The sequence below is a fragment of the Scyliorhinus torazame genome, chromosome 11, assembly GCF_047496885.1.
Source record: "Scyliorhinus torazame isolate Kashiwa2021f chromosome 11, sScyTor2.1, whole genome shotgun sequence".
In the NCBI taxonomy this organism is placed as follows: Eukaryota; Metazoa; Chordata; class Chondrichthyes; order Carcharhiniformes; family Scyliorhinidae; genus Scyliorhinus; species Scyliorhinus torazame.
This window is the reverse complement of record NC_092717.1, coordinates 8,251,144-8,275,106: the sequence shown is the minus strand read 5'-3', so window position 1 is coordinate 8,275,106 and position 23,963 is coordinate 8,251,144. Positions and strand designations below refer to the sequence as shown.

At 48.4% G+C, this 23,963-nt stretch overlaps 2 protein-coding genes across 3 annotated transcripts in view; one reads left to right on the top strand and one right to left on the bottom strand.

Annotated features, from left to right (window-relative positions):
- mtbp (MDM2 binding protein) overlaps nt 1–4,274 on the bottom strand; it is a 103,561-nt gene extending 99,287 nt beyond the window's left edge. The window contains exon 1 of the mRNA XM_072466914.1: nt 3,228–4,274. Within this exon, the coding sequence (XP_072323015.1) occupies nt 3,228–3,297 (70 nt within the window). The 5' untranslated portion in view covers nt 3,298–4,274. The remainder of the gene's footprint in view (nt 1–3,227) is intronic.
- Nucleotides 4,275–4,371: 97 nt separating this feature from the next.
- Nucleotides 4,372–23,963, top strand: part of mrpl13 (mitochondrial ribosomal protein L13) — a 115,244-nt gene continuing 95,652 nt past the window's right edge. The window contains exons 1-2 of one of the 2 annotated variants that reach the window (XM_072466917.1): nt 4,372–4,546; nt 8,700–8,823. In XM_072466917.1, coding sequence (XP_072323018.1) covers nt 4,463–4,546; nt 8,700–8,823 — 208 coding nt within the window. In that variant the 5' untranslated portion in view covers nt 4,372–4,462. The remainder of the gene's footprint in view (nt 4,547–8,699; nt 8,824–23,963) is intronic. The other variant, XM_072466916.1, reaches the window with a different exon arrangement.

The window sequence follows — 23,963 nt, the reverse complement described above, 5'->3', positions numbered from 1 at the left end:
TAAACCGAAGGGGCCACGGCTGCCAGCTGTCATTGTGGAGGGACAACCCTTCCACTGGCCACAACTGCAATCGCGGGTAGGGAGGGAGGGATAGAGCACAGCGCCTCCCCCCCCCCACCACCGAGGGGCCACCTCCATCATGGGGGGGTGGGGTCTTGTATGCCAACTGGATGAACCCAGTCAGTCCGTGTTTAGTGGCCATGATATCCTTTAATTGGGCACACCCTCCCCCTCTGCCCCACCCACCCCAAACTATCCCCTTCCGTGCCCTCCCCTACACCTCCCACTCCACGCCTCACCCAACACACTCACCCAATACACTCACCCTTCCCTGCCCCCAGCACAGTCACCCCCTCCCGCCCCCAACACAGTCACCCCCTCCCGCCCCCAACACAGTCACCCCCTCCCGCCCCCAACACAGTCACCCACTCCCGCCCCCAACACACTCGCCCCCTCCCGCCCCCAACACAGTCACCCCCACCCGCCCCAACACAGTCACCCCCTCCCGCCCCCAACACAGTCACCCCTTCCCTCCCCAACAGTCACCCCCTCCCGCCCCAACACACTCGCCCCCTCCTGCCCCTAACACAGTCCCCCACTCCTGCCCCCAAGTCACCCCCTCCCACCCCCAACACAGTCACCCACTCCCCACCCCCAACACACTCACCCCCTCCCGACCACAACACACTCACCTCCTCCCACCCCCAATAAAGTCACCCACTCCCGCCCCCAACACACTCACCCCCTCCCGCCCCCAACACACTCATCCCCTCCCGCCCCCAACACACTCATCCGCTCCCGCCCCCAACACAGTCATCCCCTCCCGCCCCCAACACAGTCACCCCCTCCCGCCCCCAACACAGTCAGCCCCTCCCGCCCCAACACAGTCACCCCCTCCCGCCCCAACACAGTCACCCCCTCCCGCCCCAACACAGTCACCCCCTCCCGCCCACAGCAGTCATCCCCTCCCGCCCCCAACACAGTCACCCCCTCCCGCCCCCAACACACTCCCCCCTCCCGCCCCCAACACACTCATCCCCTCCCACCCCTAACACAGTCACCCCCTCCCGCCCCTAACACAGTCACCCCCTCCCGCCCCCAACACAGTCACCCACTCCCTGACCCCAACACACTCACCCCCTCCCGCCCCAACACAGTCAGACCCTCCCGCCCCAACACAGTCAGACCCTCCCGCCCCTAACACAGTCACCCCCTCCCGCCCCCAACATTCACCCCCTCCCGCCCCCAACACAGTCACCCCCTCCCGCCCCCAACATAGTCACCCCCTCCCGCCCCCAACACACTCACCCCCTCCCGTCCCCAACACACTCACCCCCTCCCGTCCCCAACGCACTCACCCCCTCCCAGTACACCTCCTCACCGCCCCCAAACACACTCACCCGCTCCCCGCTCCCCAACGCAGTCACCCCCTCCCTGACCCCCCAACGCACCCACCCCCAACACACCCCGTCCCTACCCCCAACGCACTCAACCCCTCCCCACCCGCTAACGCACTCACCCCCTCCCCACCCTCCAACGCACTCACCCCCTCCCCACCCTCCAACGCACTCACCCCCTCCCCGACCCCCCAACGCACTCACCGAACCCCCAACGCACTCATTCACTCCCCGACCCCCCAATGCACCCACCCCCTACCCGTCCCCAATGCACTCACCTCCTGCCCACCCCCCAACACTCACCTCCTCCCCACCCCCCCAACACTCACCTCCTCCCCACCCCCCAAACACTCCCTCCACACTCACCCCCTCCCCATCCCCCAACACTCACCCCCTCCACACACCCCACCCTCTCTGCCCCCCCTACCTCCATGAAAGTTGCCTGAATGTGGAACCATAGCAGTAAATTGGCACAACAGCCATAAAAATTCAGCCCTTCTGGTTTTTTTCTGTCCACTGTTTGACCAACTGCGAATTTCTGGCATTTTCTAGTTTTATTTCAAACTTTCCTGTTAATCAACTTGGGTGCGTTTTAAAATATCACATTATACTATCAAAGAACAAACAAAGAACAAAGAAATGTACAGCACAGGAACAGGCCCTTCGGCCCTCCAAGCCCGTGCCGACCATATTGCCCGACTAAACTACAATCTTCTACACTTCCTGGGTCCGTATCCTTCTATTCCCATCCTATTCATATATTTGTCAAGATGCCCCTTAAATGTCCCTATCGTCCCTGCTTCCACTACCTCCTCCGGTAGTGAGTTCCAGGCACCCACTACCCTCTGCGTAAAAAACTTGCCTCGTACATCTACTCTAAACCTTGCCCCTCTCACCTTAAACCTATGCCCCCTAGTAATTGACCCCTCTACCCTGGGGAAAAGCCTCTGACTATCCACTCTGTCTATGCCCCTCATAATTTTGTATACCTCTATCAGGTCTCCCCTCAACCTCCTTCGTTCCAGTGAGAACAAACCGAGTTTATTCAATCGCTCCTCATAGCTTATGCCCTCCATACCAGGCAACATTCTGGTAAATCTCTTCTGCACCCTCTCTAAAGCCTCCACATCCTTCTGGTAGTGTGGCGACCAGAATTGAACACTATACTCCAAGTGTGGCCTAACTAAGGTTCTATACAGCTGCAACATGACTTGCCAATTCTTATACTCAATGCCCCGGCCAATGAAGGCAAGCATGCCGTATGCCTTCTTGACTACCTTCTCCACCTGTGTTGCCCCTTTCAATGACCTGTGGACCTGTACTCCTAGATCTCTTTGACTTTCAATACTCTTGAGGGTTCTACCATTCACTGTATATTCCCTACCTGCATTAGCCCTTCCAAAATGCATTACCTCACATTTGTCCGGATTAAACTCCATCTGCCATCTCTCCGCCCAAGTCTCCAGACAATCTAAATCCTGCTGTATCCTCAGACAGTCCTCATCGCTATCCGCAATTCCACCAACCTTTGTGTCGTCTGCAAACTTACTAATCAGACCAGTTACATTTTCCTCCAAATCATTTATATATACTACAAAGAGCAAAGGTCCCAGCACTGATCCCTGTGGAACACCACTGGTCACAGCCCTCCAATTAGAAAAGCATCCCTCCATTGCCCTCTGCCTTCTATGGCCTAGCCAGTTCTGTATCCACCTTGCCAGTTCACCCCTGACCCCTATCCCCTCTCCCTATTCTTCAGGTTGAGTTTATTCTGCCATATGCGGGTTCAAAATAGTGCATATAATTGAACAATTCATTAATGCAGCTTACCAGCTAATCCTTCATCTTGATGCTGGTCACCTCCATAATTCCAAACAACTAATAGCACATATCGGTCCATTGCAAGACTAAATAAGATCGGACTGTCATAAAATGAATGGGCAAACTAATCGCAAGTTGCCGTAATTGAAATTAGTCGGTTTATGTCATTCTTCTAATTTTCCCCGAGTATCTCAGGTGCCCCCTCCTCCAGGCTCACTCCTGCCTCCAAGAACCTGGAGCCACACAGGTGTCCAGTTGCTAGGGGCTGTATGATTGATAAGGGCTGACGGACAGGATCCAGAGACCACCAGAACTGGTGGTTGCTAGGGTTGATTGACAGAGCAATCGGGTGGTTTTGCAGGGCTGAATGCTGGTCGCTGAGGGCACCTAGGCTGGCAGTTGCTAGGGGATTGCTGGCAGTTGCTAGGGGGATGCTGGCAGTTGCTAGGGGGATGCTGGCAGTTGCTAGGGGGATGCTGGCAGTTGCTAGGGGATTGCTGGCAGTTGCTAGGGGGATGCTGGCAGCTGCTAGGGGGATGCTGGCAGTTGCTAGGGGGATGCTGGCAGTTGCTAGGGGGATGCTGGCAGTTGCTAAGGAGATGCTGGCAGTTGCTAGGGGGATGCTGGCAGTTGCTAAGGAGATGCTGGCAGTTGCTAAGGAGATGCTGGCAGTTGCTAAGGGGATGCTGGCAGTTGCTAAGGGGATGCTGGCAGTTGCTAGGGCTCTGGTGGTTGTTAAGGGGCGACTGGTAGTTGGTAGGGATCACTGCCGGTTTCCAGGGGCTCTCTGCCGGTTTTCAGGGGCTCTCTGCCGGTTGCCAGGGGCTCTCTGCCGGTTGCCAGGGGCTCTCTGCCCGTTGCCAGGGGCTCTCTGCCCGTTGCCAGGGGCTCTCTGCCCGTTGCCAGGGGCTCTCTGCCCGTTGCCAGGGGCTCTCTGCCCGTTGCTAGGGGCTCACTGCCCGTTGCTAGGGGCTCACTGCCCGTTGCTAGGGGCTCTCTGTATTTTCTCCTCTTTCCGCCGCTCCGGCTTCGGGACAAAATCCGCGCCCAACTCCCACTTCCGGGAAGTGCGTCACCGGCTCGGCCGTCCGGCTGGAACCTGAACCCCGACAACAACAACAACCCCGCTCCCCGCGGCCAACACCAAATAAAAACATCCTCCCAGCGTCATTCCCCGCCCCCGCCCCGGGGGTCGTCAACAGCCCCCCGCCCGGGCCTGGTCTCCGCTGCCCCGGGAGGGTGACATGGGGGTGAGGGGAGGTTTCCCTCCGGACGGATTCCGGTGCCGCACCGGCAGCAAGATGTCGAGTTTCACCAAAGCGGCGCAGGTGGGAGAGGGAGACTGTCCGGGGCCGGGGGCCGGGGGGGGCCGGGGGGGGCCGGGGGGGGGCCGGGGGGGGGCCGGGGGCCGGTGGGTGGGGGGGCTCCACAGCCGGTTGAAGCCTCTCTGAGGCGCAGTGGCTGCACAGCAAGATCCCAGGGAAGGCAGTGAGCGGATCAGCTGAGCGTCAATCTGCTGCTTTGAGGGATAAATGTTGACCAGAACACCTCCTGCCTTTCCAAATAGTGCCGGGGAATCATTCACCTGAGAGGGCAGCTCCAGGGTGACCCACCCTGTAATTCAGCCTCTTGTCCTGGGGCTGGGCACAGTTGTGTATTTGAATCATACGACGTTTTATTGTAATAATCTTTATTAGTGTCACAATTAGGCTCACATTAACACTGCAATGAGGTTACTGTGTTTTGTGTACGTGTGGTTCCCATGTGCCCCCGGGCTGCCTGATCAGACAGGTACCTTCCCCACCCCAGGCTCACCAGCAACCCCTGTCTACCCACCCTGCCCACCAAAGTGTGCCTTTGGGTTTATCCTCCGAGAGTTGTCACCCTGCCTCAGTTTAAAGTCTCATTCCGCAGACAGCACCACTGACTGCACCGCACGAGGAGTGTCGGCCTGGATTCTTGTGATCAAGTGGATGGAATTTGGAACTGTGACCAGTGCCATGAACACCTGCTAAATGCTGCAGGGGACATCGGTCATCACCAAGAGGATGTTAGCAGTTTTATCAGTGTTCAATCCAGTTATTGCACCAGACATAGGAATTAGAAGCAGAGGGAGGCAATTCAGCCCATCGAGCTTGCTCCACCATTCAATCAGATTTTGACTGATCTCCTCCTGGTCTCAAGTCCACCTCCTCACCTGTTCCCCATATCTCTTTAACCCATTTTTTTTATCAGCCAGGGAGCAGAGACCCCATTTGCCCAATGCGTTTTGCCACTCTGCCCCTAGTGACTGAGCTCATTACCTTAAGTTGAGAAGAAAACTTAATTTCAGTGTGCTCTTGTACAGTTGGAATGTAACTACCTGTGCATGTCTAACTTTCAGGGTTATCTCAATAATAATAGCTTATTGTCACAAGTAGACTTCAATGAAGTTACTGTGAAAAGCCCCTAGTCGCCACATTCTGGCGCCTGTTTGGGAAGGCCGGTACGGAAATTGAACCCGCGCTGCTGCCTTGTTCTGCATTACAAGCCAGCTGTTTAGCCCACTGTGCTAAACCAGCCCCTGCCCACTCCGAGTGGCAACTCTGCCTTTCTGGATCCTGTAATGAGCCAAGCTCCTTGACTATCTGGTTTCCAATCTTCCAACACCAGAGATATCACCCTGGATCCAGTTTACCAAATCGTACACACATCCGTATCAAATCCAATCCATGAAGGGAAGCCTGATCATGGAAGTGCTGCAGTTAATTATTTGAAATTTTTAAATGGACAAGGTTACTCTTGTTCTATCATTCAGGTACATCAATCCATTATTTCACTGCACTTTGGCGGGGCAAGGAAGTATATCTAGTGCTTCAGCAGAATTAATCTGCACGTAACTAATTGATCGAGTGTGTTGCGAAGATGTCAAGAATCTGAAGTTAACAGTAACCTGCTAGATTTGGATAAGCATGTTCACGAAAGGAGTGATGCTTTGAGTATGATTGATCTGGTTATCCAGTGGATTCATTCTGATGCCAATGTGTGCTCACTGAACTGTGATCGAACACTTCAAAAGTATGCGCAGGCTTTCTGACAGAAAGAACTTCAACAAACACTGCCTGAAATGTTAGCTATTGGTTCCACTGTGTAACTAACTTTCAAGCCGTTGAAACTTTCTCAGTTAACTGATTCGGCATTTGGAAACGGTTCAGATTGAATTGCACAAGAGAAAACCATATGATGCGGAAACACATACTGAAAGGAGCATTGGGTTAATAAAGCAATTGAATTATGAAAACCTATGAAGCTTTAATTCACAGTGGCAGTGGTTAGCACTGCTGCCTCACAGTGCCAAGGACCAGGGTTTGATTCCGACCTCGGTGACTGACTGTGTGGAGTTTGTACATTCTCCCCGTGTCTGCGTGGGTTTCCTCCAGGTGCTCCGGTTTCCACCCACAGTCCAAAGATGTGCAGGTTAGGTGGATTGGGTATGTTAAATTGCCCCTTAGGGTGGAACATAGAACGATACAGCGCAGTACAGGCCCTTCGGCCCACGATGTTGCACCGACATGGGAAATCAAAAAACAAAAGCCATCTAACCTACACTATGCCAGTATCATCCATATGCTTATCCAATAAACTTTTAACTGCCCTCAATGTTGGCGAGTTCACTCCTATTGCAGGTGGGGCATTCCACGGCCTCACTACTCTTTGCGTAAAGAACCTACCTCTGACCTCTGTCCTATATCTATTACCCCTCAGTTTAAGGCTATGTCCCCTCGTGCTAGCGTGGAGTTGAAGGAATAGGGCGGGGGGGTTGGGCCTATAGTAGTGTGGTCTTTCGAAGGGTCAGTGCAGACTCGATGGGCCAAATGGCCTCCTGCACTGTAGGGATTCTATGATTCTAATGTGTGACTTCATTAGATGGTCTTGGGAGAATCAAGTATCGGTATAAACTGTATTCTGTGTTGCTCTCCAAAGTTGTTCCATTATGTCATCCATGTTTTTTTTGTTTCACAAATTGAAGTTTATATTTAGTTGCTAAACAGCATTGGAGAATTCATTTTGCAGACAGTTTGGTGATGGTCCCAGTGGGAAATATTCAAGTCATGGTGACGGCCAATGCCCATGTTTCATTCCAGTGCTGATAGAATCCTTGAGTAGTTTAGTAAGTTCGCAGTCCGGATATAAAATCAGTGACATTTATTTAAATGTATAATGATACAGTAGGGGAGGTCATTCGGCCTATCATGTCTGTGCCAGCCCTTTGAAAGAGCTCTTTCTCCATTGCCCTGATTTTTTTTTTTTGCTTTTCATCCCATTCCCTTTTGAAAGTTACTATTGTATCTGATATCAAATGTGTGTTAGTCATAGCTCAGTCTGTACAAGCTAGCCTCTACCTGTGCATGGCTAACTTTCAGGGTTATATCGTTAATAATAATAATAGCTTATTGTCACAAGTAGGCTTCAATGAAGTTACTGTGAAAAGCCCCTAGTCGCCACATTCTGGCGCCTGTTCGGGGAGGCCGGTACGGGAATTGAACCCGCAGTGGTGCAGTCCCTTTTGGGTGGATGTAAAAAGTCCTGGGGCCACTGTTTTGAAGAAGAGCAGGGAGTTCTCCCCTGTGTCTGGCCCAATATTTATCACTCGACCAACCTCAGAAAATCAGGTTTTCTGTTCACTATTTCATTGCTGTTTGTGGGATCTTGCTGTGTTCAAATTGGCTGCTGCGTTTCTTGCATTACAACAATGATTACCGTTCAAAAAGTACTTCATTGGTTGTAAGGTGCTTCGAGACATCCTGGGGAAGCGCTATATAAATGGAAGCCATGATATGGAGATGCCGGTGTAGGACTGGGGTGAGCACAGTAAGAAGTCTTACAACACCAGGTTAAAGTCCAACAGGTTTGTTTCGAATCACTAGCTTTTGGAGCACTGCTCCTTCCTCAGGTGAATCTGAGGAAGGAGCAGTTTCTCTCGGGCAGCGAGTTCCAGATCGCAATGATTTTTGCGTGTCCCCCCCCACACACAGTCTCCTTATTTACTGTGTTAATGCTCCTCCTAATTTTGAAAAACTCCATCTCCATAACCCTTTCTGCTCTAAGGGGAGGAGACCCAGCTTCTTCAGGTCTCTCAACTGAAGTCCCACATCCCTGATACCTAGTAAATCTCCTCTACACCCTCTTCAGGGCCTTGACAGCCTTCCAAAAGTACGATGGCCCAAATTGGAAATAAATCCTTCAGTTGCATTCACATCCGTGCTGTAGAATTTAGAATTTGCAGTGCAGAAGGAGGCCATTTGGCCCATCGAGTCTGCACCGACCCTTGGAAAGGGCACCCCACTCAAGCCCACACCTGCATCCTCTCCCTGTAACCCCACCTAAACTTTTTGGACACTGAGGGCAATTTAGCTACACTAGATAATCTTGTGATTAGGCTCAGGTATTTATGTGAATAATGTATTATCCACTAGAAAGTTTTTCTGTCCTCTCTTCCAGCAATGGGCCTCCTTTTCAAGAATGTGGTATTTGATCGATGCCAAGATGCAGCCTCCTGGAAAAATAGCTGCAATGTGCTCAGTCAGGCTACAAGGGAAACATAAACCCATCTACCATGCACTGAGTAAGTACCCAAAATCTGAATGGAATCTTTGACTAGCAACCTGAGCTTCGACAGCTACTGCAGTTAATTGGAGTTCTGCACTGCCAATGATGCAGGCGACTGCGAGCAGAGCAGCAACACCTGCTAATTTAGGCTGTTTAGCACAGGGCTAAATCGCTGGCTTTGAAAGCAGACCAAGGCAGGCCAGCAGCACGGTTCAATTCCCGTAACAGCCTCCCCGAACAGGCGCCGGAATGTGGCGACTAGGGGCTTTTCACAGTAACTTCATTTGAAGCCTACTTGTGACAATAAGCGATTTTCATTTCATTTATTTGAGTAACAGACAAGACTCCAACCAATATGCTCCCTCAATACTATGAGAACCTTATTTGAGCTAGACAGCACTTCCAGATAAGGGCTGACGTTTGGGTTCATGGCTGAACTAAATGAGCTGCACTGAAAGTATTTTTCCAGCTCATTCCACAAACCTGCTATGGATTTGTTGAATCCTTCTACTGAAAGGCAGCGCTTTGATAACTCCCAAATAACCTGGTGGCGAAATCTAGCACCGCCGATTCAGCCATTGCTCTGCCTCTGCTCCACGACACGTGATAACAAAGAGGTCAAATTCAAACCTGAAATTATTTAACCAAAAAACCCTTTTCAGCTGAGATCTCGATAAAGAGCCATGTTTTAGAATTAAGACTGTGCTTGTTAACGTAAAATGTGATCACTCAGTGAAATTGAACTGTGTGTGATGTTTAAATGTTGCCACTAGATGGTAGCACGGTTACAGTTTTGAACTTGTTGCAGTCATGCAGTCTTAAGATTATACCGTTATCTCATAAATTTTCAAATCCCTCCATGGCCTCGTCCCTCCCTACCTCTGTAACCTCTTCCAGCCGCACAAGTATCCAATTCTGACCTCTTGTGTTTCCCATATTTTAATCATTCCACCACTGGCAGCCATGCCTTCCGCTGCCAAGACCCTAAACCTCTCCGTCAATCTACCCTTTTTCCCCTCCTGTAAAATGACCCTTAAAATTTATTTCCTCAACCAAGCCTTTAGTCATTGCTCCTAATGCCATCTTGTTTGGTTTGGTGTCAACCTTTATCTGATTACAGTCCTGTGGAGTTCCTGAGCGTGCCGTACTATGTTAAAGATGTTACTTGAGTGCAGGTCATTGTTATTCTTCTCTAGTTCTTGGTAGATGTGGAAAAAAACCTTCCTGCTGCATGCAAGAGATTTACTAATCCCGAGACTTCATATTTCAGATTAATTTCTTGGGATACACTTATAATTAGGAGCATTCCAGAATTTCTGCATAGGCTCACTGCACAAATATTGCAGCGCAGCTCCTGGGATCTTTCAAGAATCACCACGTGGATTCAGATTTCCTCCTCGATTGTGCAATTTGAGATCAATGAAAACACCGGTTTTGGATTTCCGGTCCCATTGAGTCCACTGCTCGAATTTTCCTCGTGTTGCCCACACCAAGTTGATAAGATTCACAGTAGTTTGGTTGTACATGGTAACACTGGAACCTCCGAGCACCCCAGCCTCCGATTTGGGGGTTGCTCCAAAGATGCGCTTTGGGAATCCCTCTGGGAAGTTCAACGGTTAAGGGTTTGCATGACAATTGTCCAGAAGAGCAAACCTCCTCTTGGGAAATTTCGCTGCACTGGGGACCATCTGAAAATGCGATTTAAATCACAAACTTCATGTGGTTTTGGCTGTGTTACACATATAGTTGATCATAAAAATTCTCATCTAACTTCGAGTGGCACAGTGGTTAGCACTGTTGCCTCACAACGCCAGGGACCCGAGTTTGATTCCAGCCTTGGGTGACTGTGTGGAGTTTGCACTTTCTCCCCGTGTCTGCGTGGGATTCCTCCGGGTGATCCGGTTTCCTCCCACAAGTCCAAAGATGTGCAGCTTGGATCCAGCCCGGCCTGAGTTGGAAGGTAGAGCGAGACTGGCATGGAAGAAATTTCACGTAGGTAATTTAGGGGAGACCGTGGCGTAGTAGGCTAGCAGTTCAGAGACCCAAAATAATACAATGGGGACCCAGGTTCAAATCCCACCACAGCAGATGGTGAAATCTGAATTCAGTAAAAGTCTTAACGATGACCATGAAACCATTGTCGATTGTCGTAAAAACCCATCTGGTTCACTAATGTCTTTTAGGGAAGGAAACCTGTCGTCCTTACCTGGTCTGGCCTACATGTGACTCCAGACCCACAGCAATGTGGTTGACTCTCAAATGCCCTCGGAAATGTGCTAGCAAACCACTCAGTTCAAGGGCAATTAGGGATGGGCAATACATCCATACAACCAGGCCCGCATCCTCCGAAGGAATACAAAAAAAAAATTAGGCTGGACTTCGGGTGCATGAAATGGCTCCTACAAGAATACTGTACCTTTTAGACCATTTCACTGAGTTTCAGAGGGTATTTTTGTTTAAAAATCCGCATATTTAATGGGACAAAGTACCTACATAGGTGAAATGCCCTGAAAACCCAGAGGAAAAAAACGGCTGAAAGTAGAAGTTCGTCGACCCAGTCGGAGGCCTCTCGAGGCTCATTGGTGGAAAAAATGGCGGAGGCAGCCTCGCGTCTCCGGCCACCCCACTCATGGCCGAGAAGCTTATGAGCACTTTGCCGACAGAATTGGGCAAACCCTGGCAGGTTGTGTCGGGGCACCTCCGCAAATCGATGGAAGAGGCCTTGGCTCCCATCTGTTTGGTGTTGGAGAGGACCAACAAAACACTAAAGGCACATGTAGCCAGCCACCGGGGTTGAGGGAGGTGATAGACAGTATCAGGAGAATGCAGTCGGGGAACGCCCCGGGGCCGGATGGCTTTCAGGCGGAGTTTTATCAGGTGTTCGCAACAGATTTGCCACCCCACTTGTTGGGCATGATTAGTGAGGTGGTGGATGGAGAGGGGAAAGTTGCCAGAGACATTGACACAAGCGTCGATTACACTGATTCTGAAGAAGGGGAAGGATCCACTGGAGTGGGTTGTACAGGCCCATCTCGTTGAATACAGATGTGAAAGTATTGGTGGGGAGGATGGAGGGGTGTGTGCCGGGGTGGTTTCTGAAGATCAAACCACTATCCCAATACCATACCCTATTTTTTATAAATTTGTGAAGGGCACGCAGCTCTTCGGTAACATCTGGAGGCTGTTAAATGTAGTTATGCCTCCTTCAGGGGGCCAGGTGCCAGAGGCCAGAGGTTATTGTTTCTATGGATACAGAGAAGGTCTTTGATCGCGGGAGTGGGGGTACTTGTTTGAGATTCTGGGAAGGTTTGAGTTTGGGCTGAAATTTGTGGCGTGGGGGTGTCTGTTGTATGTGTGCCTGGTGTCAAGCGTGCGCATGAATGAGATGAGTTCACCAAAGTTTTGGATTACACAGAGGAATGAGGCATGGGTGTCCGCTGTGACCCTGTTATTCGCATTGGCGATTGAACCTTTGGCGATGGCCCTTTGGGGATCTGTTGAGTGGCGAAGGATTGTGAGGGGGGGCAGGGAGCACCGAGTGTCGTTGTACGCAGACAAACCTGTTGTTGTTTGTATCGGACCCACTGGAGAGTATGGGCAGGATCATGCAACTGTTGGAGAGGTTAGGGCCTTCTCCGGGAAGAGGTTGAATGTTGGGAAGAGCGACGTGTTTCCGGTGAGCCTGGCGGGACGGGAGGCCAATTTGGAGGTGTTTCTGTTTAAGGTTGCTAGAGAGAGGATTAGGTATTTGGGGATTCCGGTGAAGCGTGAGTGGGCCACAATGTACAGGTGGAATTTGACGGTGTTAATGGAGGAGGTTACGGGGGATTTCAAAAGACGAGATACTTTGCACTTGACCCTAACGGGGAGGGTGCAGGTTGTGAAGTTGAATGTACTGCTAAGGTTCCTGTTTGTCTTTCAGACTATCCCGATCTTTCTCCCGAAGGTCTTTTTCTGGAGGGTGGAGGCATTGATCTCAGAGCTCCTATGGATGGGGAGGATGCCGAGGGTAAAGAGGGCTCTTTGACAGAGGCAAAAACAGAAAGTGGGGTTGGCACTCCAGAATCTGCTGTATTATTATTATAGGAGGTCTCAAAACACCAGGTTAAACTCCAACAGGTTTATTTGAAATCACCAACTTTCGGAGCGCTGCGCCTTCATCAGGTGAAGTCTCCGGATCGGGGGGGGAGCCAATTTGGTTGGTCACCTGGAATGTCAGGGGGTTGAATGGCCCAGTGAAAAGGTCGAGGGTATTTACTCAAGAGTCTAAATACCGGCGTGGCGTTTCTGCAGAGACCTGTTGCGGAAGGTGTGGGTGGGACATGTTTTCCGTTCGGGCTTTGATGGTAGGGCCCTGGGTGCAGCTATATTAATCAATAAAAAGGTTCAGTTTTCTGCCGCTACGATCCTGGCCGACCCCAATGGCAGACATGTTGGTGTCTGTGGGTCTCTGGTGGGCACCTCGGCGGTTCTGGTTCATATCTGTGCTCCAAACTGGGACAATACGGAATTTATTAATAAGCTGCTGGCTTTAAAGAGCTCATCACCATCAGTTGTTACGGGGTTTAGTTTAGTTTTGTGGGGTTAAGCTAATCTGTGCTTTTGGTGGTTTGTCTTGTTCTTTGGCATTGGAGCTTCAATTGTTTTCTATTATTTTGTTTCTAATGAAAACATTGTAATAAACATTTTTTTAAATTAGGCACAGAGTGGCAATGCAAAGCTGTTTGCCATTCCAAGGAAGTACTCTTTAATGTTATATTCCATAATAAGTTGCTCAAAATTCACCTCCACTTCTCCTCCCTCCTCCCCCCAACACTATCCCAATACCATCCCCTATTTTTTATGAATTTAAGGTGCCCAATTATATTTTTTCCAATTAAGGGGTAATTAATAATAATCCTTATTGTCGCAAGTAGACTTACAATAACACTGCAATGAAGTTACTGTGAAAATCCCCTGCTCGCCACATTCCGGCGCCTGTTCGGGTATGTTATGGGAGAGGCGTTTTCAGAACCCCAAAATGTATCATGGAGTTCAACCAACCTCGCCCTTTAATGCTATTTGTTGCTTTTCCGAGCACACTGCTTGTTCCCCAGGTATGGGATTACAATTATGGACACGTGGGTTTTTAAACACAAAACCATGTTTATTCCATGAATTCAACTTAACCTCTTAAATAAACATTGGATCTCTTAACACCCCTTACTTCAAAGATAACCCCGAAAACATTACAACACTAAATAATTCTTCAGTTATTCCTTTCAACATCCAAGAGAGACTTAACACCTTTAAACAGAAACACATCAGGTTAAAGGCTTTACTATTACGAGTTTAAATCACCCAAATGATCCAGAGATAGTCTTTCATGGCAGAGATCACAGCAAATCCAGCTCACTGCAAACACAGACACACACCCAAGCTCTTTTCCTCAAAACTGAAACTATAAAACTGCAAAATGGCTGATCTAAAACCCAGCTCCACCCACACTCTGACATCACTGCATTTTCTTAAAGGTACATTGCGTAAACATCCATTTCTTAAAGGCGCTCTCACATGACAGGTACACGGAGGGAGAATTCAGAATGTCCAAATTTCCGAACAGCACGTCTTTTAAGACTTGTGGGAGGAAACCGGAGCACCCGGAGTAAATCCACGCAGACATGGGGAGAGCGTGCAGACTCCACACAGACAGTGACCCGGGGCCGGGATCGCACCCGAGCCCTCGGCATCATGAGGCTGCAGTGCTAACTACTGTGCCACCGTGCCGCCCTCATTTTAAACTTATTTTTTGACATGATCTAATATTTGCCCGAATTGTACAGAAAGCTAACTCTTTGTAAGTCATGGTAAATAAACCAGTGAGCACTGTGGGATGGCCTCCTCCAGTGGTGGGTAACACGTGGCCCATCGGGGTTCTGAGTCCGGCCTAGGAGACATTTTGTTGACCGCTGCCCACACACAGGGTTGCCATGTTCCGCTGATTTCCATCCGCGTAGTTTTTTTCCTACTGGTGATTCACACGTAAAGAAGGGCGGGTGGAGTGACGTGTGTGCTGATTGCTCACCACATTGACAGTGAGAGCCATACACTCCCTCTGCGCCCAAGGTGTAAATGTTTCTTTTGTATTTACCATTTGACGTTGATAGTTTTATTAATATATAAATGATTAATATATAAATGATTCAATGTAAAATTTGTAGTGAAATATTCAGTGTGTATTAAATGTATTTTATAGTTAGTGCAGAAGCCTGATTTTGCGGCCCACTCAGATGAAGGTGCGTCACTCATGCGGCACATTGACTAGCTCAGGTTGCCCATCACTGCCCGAACTCCTGAGCCCCATTACGTCAATATATAATTATTTATTCATACATTATTCAAGTCCAGTTGCCATTATTTCAATAATAGTGTTTATTATCATCATATTGAAGTTTCCTTTTGGTGTATTGAGTTACTTAAAGGCAGAGTGGTGGGTAGGAGATTTTGTTTGTGCTGAGATCCGGGGTGGCAGCCATTCGGGGGATGACCTGTGATTGTCTTTTTCCCGGATTTACGGCTGCAACACAAAGGCCAATCAGGGGAAAGGTAGAGCGCATAAGGAATGAGTAATATAGAACCCGTAGAATCTCTACAGTGCAGAAGGAGACCATTCAACCCATCAAATCTGCACCGGCCCTCTGAAAGAGCACCTACCTAGGCCCACTCCCCTGCCCCATCCCTGTAACCCCGTGCATTGGCCATGGCCAATCCACCTGACATGCACATCTTTAGACTGTGGGAGGAAACCGGAGGAAGCCCACGCAGACACAGGGGGAACGTGCAAACTCCACAGACACAGTCACCTAAGGCCTGAATTGAACCCGAGTCCCGGCTGCTGTGGCGCCGATTTCGGATGAAACATTAAAACCAAGGCCCGTTCAGCCCTCATGGGTGGATGTAAAAGACCTCCTCGCACTATTTCAAAGAAGAGCAGAGAATTTCTCCCTGGTGTCTTGGCCAATATTTATCCCTCAATCCACATCACATGAACAGATTACCTTGTTCGTTATCGGATTGCTGTTGCTTTGCATGAACTGTCTACCAAATTTCCTACATTATATAAAAAGTACCTAATTGGCTGTGGAGCACTGTGGGATGTCCTGAGGTTATGAAAGGTGATGTAGAAATCCAAGCCTGTTTTTAAGCTGAATAACAAAACTTTTAATTTAACTTAACTAAGAGATAGCTGGTCAGAGATAGTGTGTTAATTTTTTTGAAAGGTTTCCGAGGTGGAGTTCCAGCTGGTTTCAATATTTCAATTTAAAACCTGAATAGATAAGCTCCAAAGGAAGGTTGAAAATGTGCATGGTACAGACAGTCTCCAAACTTCAGCACTGTTGTCATGAACTTGATGCAAAACATACACTGGTCCTGCATTTTGTTCAACTAAAAATGTATTCAACAGAAGACCCAAGGCCAGATTCTGCCGTCGGTTTAATGCTAAGGCTCTAAGTCTAACAGTTCTCACCATTACTAAAGTGTCAGTTGGACAGCAATTTTCTGCATCTACATGTGCAGAAAATTCTGAAATCAGGAAGTTGTTGTCAAAGTTGCCTGACACCTCGAAGAGCTTCACTACATCTGTATCTCATCAAAAGACTCAGCATTAAAATACATGGAACTAGTTACCCCACTTAGGGCTTATCCATTCAGTTAAATGTTTTAGTGGTAACGTTGAGTCTTAATTGCCGCTGGACACGCTCCTTGGCCCTGAAAACTAACTACTGCACGTGTGCAAAGTCTGATTCCTTCAGGTTTTAACTGTTGTTGGAGATTTTTCTAAAGTTTTTTTTTACTTTTCGTCTCAGTCTCTATCCCATCTCCATTTCCCTCTCGTTGCTTTTTGTCAGAGAGATGCAGTTGCTAACCGTGTTCACATTGGTGCCAGATCCTCTGGAGCAGGTGCTACACCAAACTTGTTGTCTAATCACAGCAAATTCCTGTGGAAAATCCCACAGTAACTCAGTAGGCTGGCAGATGCTGTTTGTTCACTACTGGTGGCAAAATCTGGGTGGTTGTATCTAATATTTATCCAAATTCCAGACTCGGAATTCAGAAGCATCTAAATTCTTGATTTGTTTTTTTGTCAAACACTTTGTAATTTCTTGAGGTTGTGATAAAGGATGTAAAAAAAAAAATGCAAGTTTGTTCTTAATTGGTTATTGTAACATTTGGCTCATCACGCTGTGCCAAAGCGTGTCTCGCTTGACCTGCAGATAGTCACATGGTCATTTCAAGTTCACTGGGTTTGGGGAATGCTCCTTTGGTGATCTCAGTGCTGGCGTTTTAAGAATTGCGCCTCACAGCGTCAGGGACCGGGGTTCAATTGTGGCCTTGGGTGACTGTCTGTGTGGAGTTTGCATGTTCTCCCCATGTCTGCGTGGGTTTCCTCCAGGTGCTCCGGTTTCCTCCCACAGATGTGCAGGTTAGGTGGATTGGCCACAATCAATGTGTGGGGTTACGGGAATAGGGCAGGGGAGTGGGTCTAGGTAGGGTGCTCTTTCGGAGTGGGTCGAATGGCCTTTTCTGCATTGTAGGGAGTGTATGAATTTTGCTAAATGCTATGATTCAGACGATAGCCCATGAAAATTTCAAGTCCGAAGGCTGAGATTTTTTGCTAAAGCTGATAAATAATAAACCTCTTTCTTGCGTTTTTGTACTTTTAGTGACGCTTTTTATTCCTGATTGGCCTGGGAAAATGTCAATTTGTTCAATAGGCAGTAATTTGAAGCTTCCATTGTTGTTTTTCCCCCTATAAGACATAGAAGCGTGAGAACATCAAGTACTTCTCGGAAGCCGAATACTGCTTTATGCACAAAGTAATTTATATGGCAACCAAAACCATTTTTAAAAAAAAGTAGCAGTTCACTGATAATAAATGGTTAACTGTTTTAACAAAGTACAGGAACTTATTCAAACTTTAGAACTGATGCGTGACCTCAACAGGTCAAATATGTAGCAGGTATCAAGTCTCAGGTTGCCCCAAGTTATGTATTTCCTTTAATTAAATAAAGGAATGTTTGAGCAATGCTGATGTGCTGTCAGTAGATAGTGCAAATGCACTTCTAGAGACATCAGATGGTAGTAAACGGATACGATTCTCTTCAACCCTCAATAATATGAGCTGTCCTAATATTTTGTTTTGTGAAATAACGAGCCCTGGATTGCACCCCTGTGTTGGGAGAACACCTTTTGGTGTCAGTAACCTGATTAGCTGTCGAGTCCCATGTGTATGTTTCGTGCATGTTTGAGTCTTATTGAGCGAACCTAGATTTGTCAGCACATGGCCACAATTACAGAGACTGAAGGGCTATGGGGTTCCATTTATTAACGACTCTCGACCATGCCATTCAATATGATTGATGTGGTAAAACTTTACTGAGTCGAATTTTGTTTCAATTTGAACAAAGGTTCTGTGTTTCCAGAAGGGGTTTTTGATGGCTGCATTATTTTTCAAACATCTCTCCCTATGAAATACTGCACTGCAGCTGTCACCTGATAAGCAGTGATTTGTAGAGACATCCTCTTGACATGACCAGGAGGGAGTATGAGTGCAAGTCCCTCTGGCTTCCATTAGAATTTTTACAAAAAATTATTGCTGAAGTTATTTATTGTGAAAACTTACCCATCCAGGGAAAATCTTCTCTCAATCACATTGCTCTCACAATGTGGGCATGTTCAAACAAATGTTTCCACGTATCAGCAACCTGTATTTACAGAACCTCAAGCCTATGCATCGGAATTGTTCTCTGTTTTTGCTTAAGACTCGTTGTGCCCTACCCGTTTCATTTTCAGGATCTCAAAATGGTGCAGCTCCTGATTTCCCTCCGCTTATCTGCAGACTTAAACCTCTTAAATCCCTTGCTTGGTATCACTTGGTCACTAAGTGACAACTTTTCTCACCCCTCCTCATGTTTTCATGTTTTGAAAACATGGGTGTACCTTTGTGTAATGGGTCTTGCCCCTTTCATCTAGAATTTCCCAAGTATTGAGATGAGCAACCAGGAAGAACCTCTCAGAAAGAGGCAATAACACAAACAGCAACAAACTCACTGATCAGAATCCATTCGAAATATTTATTGGCTGAGGGATAGATATTTACTAGGAGAATTCCTTTTTGATCGTGCTGTGGGATTTTCCCTGTTCATCTGAGAAGCCAGACAGACCTCCGTTTAATTACTCATCCAAAAGGTGGCACTTCTAACAGTGCAGTACTCTCTCAGTCCTGCACTGATGTGCGAGCCAAGATGATGTGCTCAAGTCTCTGGAGTGGGACTTAAACCCACAATTTTCTGAATCAGACACAAGGGTATTTTACCAACTGAGTCCTGTGCTATCAGCTAAATATAGTAATCGGGACCGTTTTTAATATACTGCAGCCATATCTTGCTTAATTAACTGCAACAACATATTGACAGATATTAATCATGTTGTTACAAACACAGACAGATCTTTTGAATTTGTGAGCATTGTCACTTTATTGACTTGTCAACGAAGGCAACGTTAAGTAGACATTTTGAATAGGTGAAAATCTGCTCCAGTATTGTGAGCAGGTTTTGGACAAATGGAAATGTATGCTGACGTTCTCAGTTTATTCTCAATTCTCAGAAAAGCGCAAAGATCTTGCAGCAACCTCGCTAGAACTCAAGGAAAGTGTTTTTCGTGTTTATCATCCGGCACTGTATAAACTGCAACAGCTCAAAGTAATTAAACATATTCTAAACATGTGCTCTGTGCAAAGTAACACGCTTTGATCTTTCCCTCATCGTTATTCACAAAGCTTTTCACACATCAAGTTAGCTTTTTATCAAAGAGCGCAGTTATGAATTTGTGTCTTTAAAAAGTTAATTTTAATGCATGATCCTGCCACGGCTGCATTGTTTCCCCACAAATGGCACTGACCTTTCGCATTAACTGACATTGAGTTCTCAGATAAAGATGAATTATTAACAGTATCTTGAATAGGCTCCAATACGTTTCAGGATTACAAATGGGTGCCCGTGGGAACAGGTTATTCACCTGCTCACTTTGTGGCAGGTTCACTGTTTCTATGGAAGATGTAAAACGGGGGGATTTGTGTCTCTAAGCTGCGGGGTTCCTTCATGGGCCAGGCTTACTGACTTAAATAGGCTCTCTTCAAAGAAAAAGTGCATTGAAATGAGAAGCTAACATGTAACAACAACTTGCGTTTACCTAGCGTCTTTAATATAGTAAAATGTTCCATGGCCCCTCACAGCTGTGCAATCCAACAAGAATTTGACACTGGGCGCGATTCTCCCAACAATCTCTAAGTTAATTTGTGGCGGGTTTTTCAGGGAGTTTCCCGCCCGCTCTGTCGGCGCGTTCCCCACCGCTATTCAATGACGTAGTCACTTTTTTGGGCCCTGGGGAGTTTCTCACCGTTTTAGCCCACACTTTGAATTTTTTTTAGCACTGGGGAGCTGAACGCAGAGATCGGACTGCATTTTGAGAAGGTGCCCCAATCTCTATGTGAGCCTGTGGGACACCCCCACCATGGGCAATGTCACCTCCCACACACATGAAAATGAAATGAAATGAAAATTGCTTATTGTCACAAGTAGGCTTCAAATGAAGTTACTGTGAAAAGCCCCTACACTACCCCACATCCTCAAGTGAGGACACCCCGCGACCTGGGGACCCCCCTCTTCAGCCCACACCCCCTCAAGCCCTCTTGCAGCAACCCCCCTTCCAGGACCCCACCTGTCACCCCCATCCCCACCCCAACTTCCCAGAGGCCCACCCTTCAAACCCCACCTCCACTCTCCTTTCATGGGCATGGCCCCCTTGGCCCCTGACCCTTAGCGGTGGAACCTTGGCACCCTTGCACTGGCACCCAGGCAGTGCTCCTGCCAGCTTGGCAATGCCACCCGGGCACCTTGGCAGTGCCGGGATTGCAGAACCAGGGTGGCAGTGTCAAAGTGTTCACGTTCTCACATATGTGAGAAATATGAGAATGACTAGAGCGAGGGTAGGTCCGATCAAGGACAGTAGCGGGAGATTGTGTATTGAGTCTGAAGAGATAGGAGAGGTCTTGAACGAGTACTTTTCTTCTGTATTCACAAATGAGAGGGGCGATATTGTTGGAGAGGACAGTGTGAAACAGATTGGTAAGCTCGAGGAAATACTTGTTAGGAAGGAAGATGTGTTGGGCATTTTGAAAAACTTGAGGATAGACAAGTCCCCCGGGCCTGACGGGATATATCCAAGGATTCTATGGGAAGCAAGAGATGAAATTGCAGAGCAGTTGGCAATGATCTTTTCGTCCTCACTGTCAACAGGGGTGGTACCAGGGGATTGGAGAGTGGCGAATGTCGTACCCCTGTTCAAAAAAGGGACTAGGGATAACCCTGGGAATTACAGGCCAGTTAGTCTTACTTCGGTGGTAGGCAAAGTAATGGAAAGGGTACTGAAGGATAGGATTTCTGAGCATCTGGAAAGACACTGCTTGATTAGGGATAGTCAGCACGGATTTGTGAGGGGTAGGTCTTGCCTTACAAATCTTATTGAATTCTTTGAGGAGGTGACCAAGCATGTGGATGAAGGTAAAGCAGTGGATGTAGTGTACATGGATTTTAGTAAGGCATTTGATAAAGTTCCCCATGGTAGGCTTATGCAGAAAGTAAGGAGGCATGGGATAGTGGGAAATTTGGCCAGTTGGATAACGAACTGGCTAACCGATAGAAGTCAGAGAGTGGTGGTGGATGGCAAATATTCAGCCTGGATCCCAGTTACCAGTGGCGTACCGCAGGGATCAGTTCTGGGTCCTCTGCTGTTTGTGATTTTCATTAATGACTTGGATGAGGGAGTTGAAGGGTGGGTCAGTAAATTTGCAGACGATACGAAGATTGGTGGAGTTTTGGATAGTAAGGAGGGCTGTTGTCGGCTGCAAAGAGACATAGATAGGATGCAGAGCTGGGCTGAGAAGTGGCAGATGGAGTTTAACCCTGAAAAGTGTGAGGTTGTCCATTTTGGAAGGACAAATATGAATGCGGAATACAGGGTTAACGGTAGAGTTCTTGGCAATGTGGAGGAGCAGAGAGATCTTGGGGTCTGTGTTCATACATCTTTGAAAGTTGCCACTCAAGTGGATAGAGCTGTGAAGAAGGCCTATGGTGTGCTCGCGTTCATTAACAGAGGGATTGAATTTAAGAGCCGTGAGGTGATGATGCAGCTGTACAAAACTTTGGTAAGGCCACATTTGGAGTACTGTGTACAGTTCTGGTCGCCTCATTTTAGGAAGGATGTGGAAGCTTTGGAAAAGGTGCAAAGAAGATTTACCAGGATGTTGCCTGGAATGGAGAGTAGGTCTTACGAGGAAAGGTTGAGGGTGCTAGGCCTTTTCTCATTAGAACGGAGAAGGATGAGGGGCGACTTGATAGAGGTTTATAAGATGATCAGGGGAATAGATAGAGTAGACAGTCAGAGACTTTTTCCCCGGGTGGAACAAACCATTACAAGGGGACATAAATTTAAGGTGAAAGGTGGAAGATATAAGAGGGATATCAGAGGTAGGTTCTTTACCCAGAGAGTAGTGGGGGCATGGAATGCACTGCCTGTGGAAGTAGTTGAGTCGGAAACATTAGGGACCTTCAAGCAGCTATTGGATAGGTATATGGATTACAGTAAAATGATAGTGTAGATTTGTTCTCAAGGGCAGCACGGTAGCATTGTGGATAGCACAATTGCTTCACAGCTCCAGGGTCCCAGGTTCGATTCCGGCTTGGGTCACTGTCTGTGCGGAGTCTGCACGTCCTCCCCGTGTCTGCGTGGGTTTCCTCCGGGTGCTCCGGTTTCCTCCCACAGTCCAAAGATGTGCGGGTTAGGTGAATTGGCCAATGATAAATTGCCCTTAATGTCCAAATTGCCCTTGGTGTTGGGTGGAAGTGTTGAGTTTGGGTAGGGTGCTCTTTCCAAGAGCCGGTGCAGACTCAAAGGGCCGAATGGCCTCCTTCTGCACTGTAAATTCAATGTTAATCTATGATTAATCTAGGACAAAGGTTCGGCACAACATCGTGGGCCGAAGGGCCTGTTCTGTGCTGTATTTTTCTATGTTCTATGTTCCAGCGGGAGGACCAGGGGCCACCCTGCATTGACCCTGATCACCCAGGGGCCTCCAGTGGCCCGGGAGATCCCCGGGTGCCGCTCCGCATGGTCCACATTGAATCGAGGGAAGCAGGTCGATCCTGTGTAGGTAGGCCTTATACAGGTTTACATCCTACTCGGCTTCCGCGAGCACCGTTTGTTCCCGCCCCTTTTGGCCGGAGGTCCGTATCCGATGCCTAGCGGGACTTGGGTGAATCTCGCGAGGCTGCCGGGAGACCTATGGGAGGGCTCTCCCTGGATTCCCCGGCTGCATTGTGCTCTCGCTCAAGCGCAACGTGGCCAGAGAATCGCGCCCACTGAGCCACACAAGGAAGAATTAGTACAACAGACCAAATCTTCTTTGAAAGAGTGACTTAGAGCAGGCATTGTCAAACTCGGGGGCGCGACCCGCGAGAGGGTCGTGGAGCCGTCCGTCGCGGCGCTTCCGATCGCCCAAATCTGCACGCAACAGCCGCAGCAGCCGGTTGTTAAAAACGCCGGCTGCAAGCGGCCTTCAAAATGGCCAGGAACATGTAAAAAAAATGTGGCCGCACTACGCATGCGTGCCCGATCATCGGCTCGCATGCGCAGTGCGGTCGCTTTTTTAAAAAACGATCGCAGCTTTTCGTTTTACAAGTTCGGGGGGGGGGGTTTATTTATTCATTTTATTCATTTTACTTTTGTTTGTTTTTTACAAGTTCGGGGGGGGGGGGTGGTTTATTTGATAAAATTTTACCAGAAAAAAAATGCAGAACTTTGGACAGACGGAGACTCCATACTTTCCGACACCGGAAGGCTTCACCTTCATCCAACAGGTTCCATTGGAGGAGCGAGTACGAGGGCCAAAGGGACCCAAAACCATTTCCTCCATTTTTGTCAGCAGCAGACAAGTTAAGAGAAAATGGTGGGTCGCGCAGTTCGTCCGGCCTGGGTCGCGCAGTTCGTCCGGCCTGGGTCGCGCAGTTCGTCCGGCCTGGGTCGCGCAGTTCGTCCGGCCTGGGTCGCGCAGTTCGT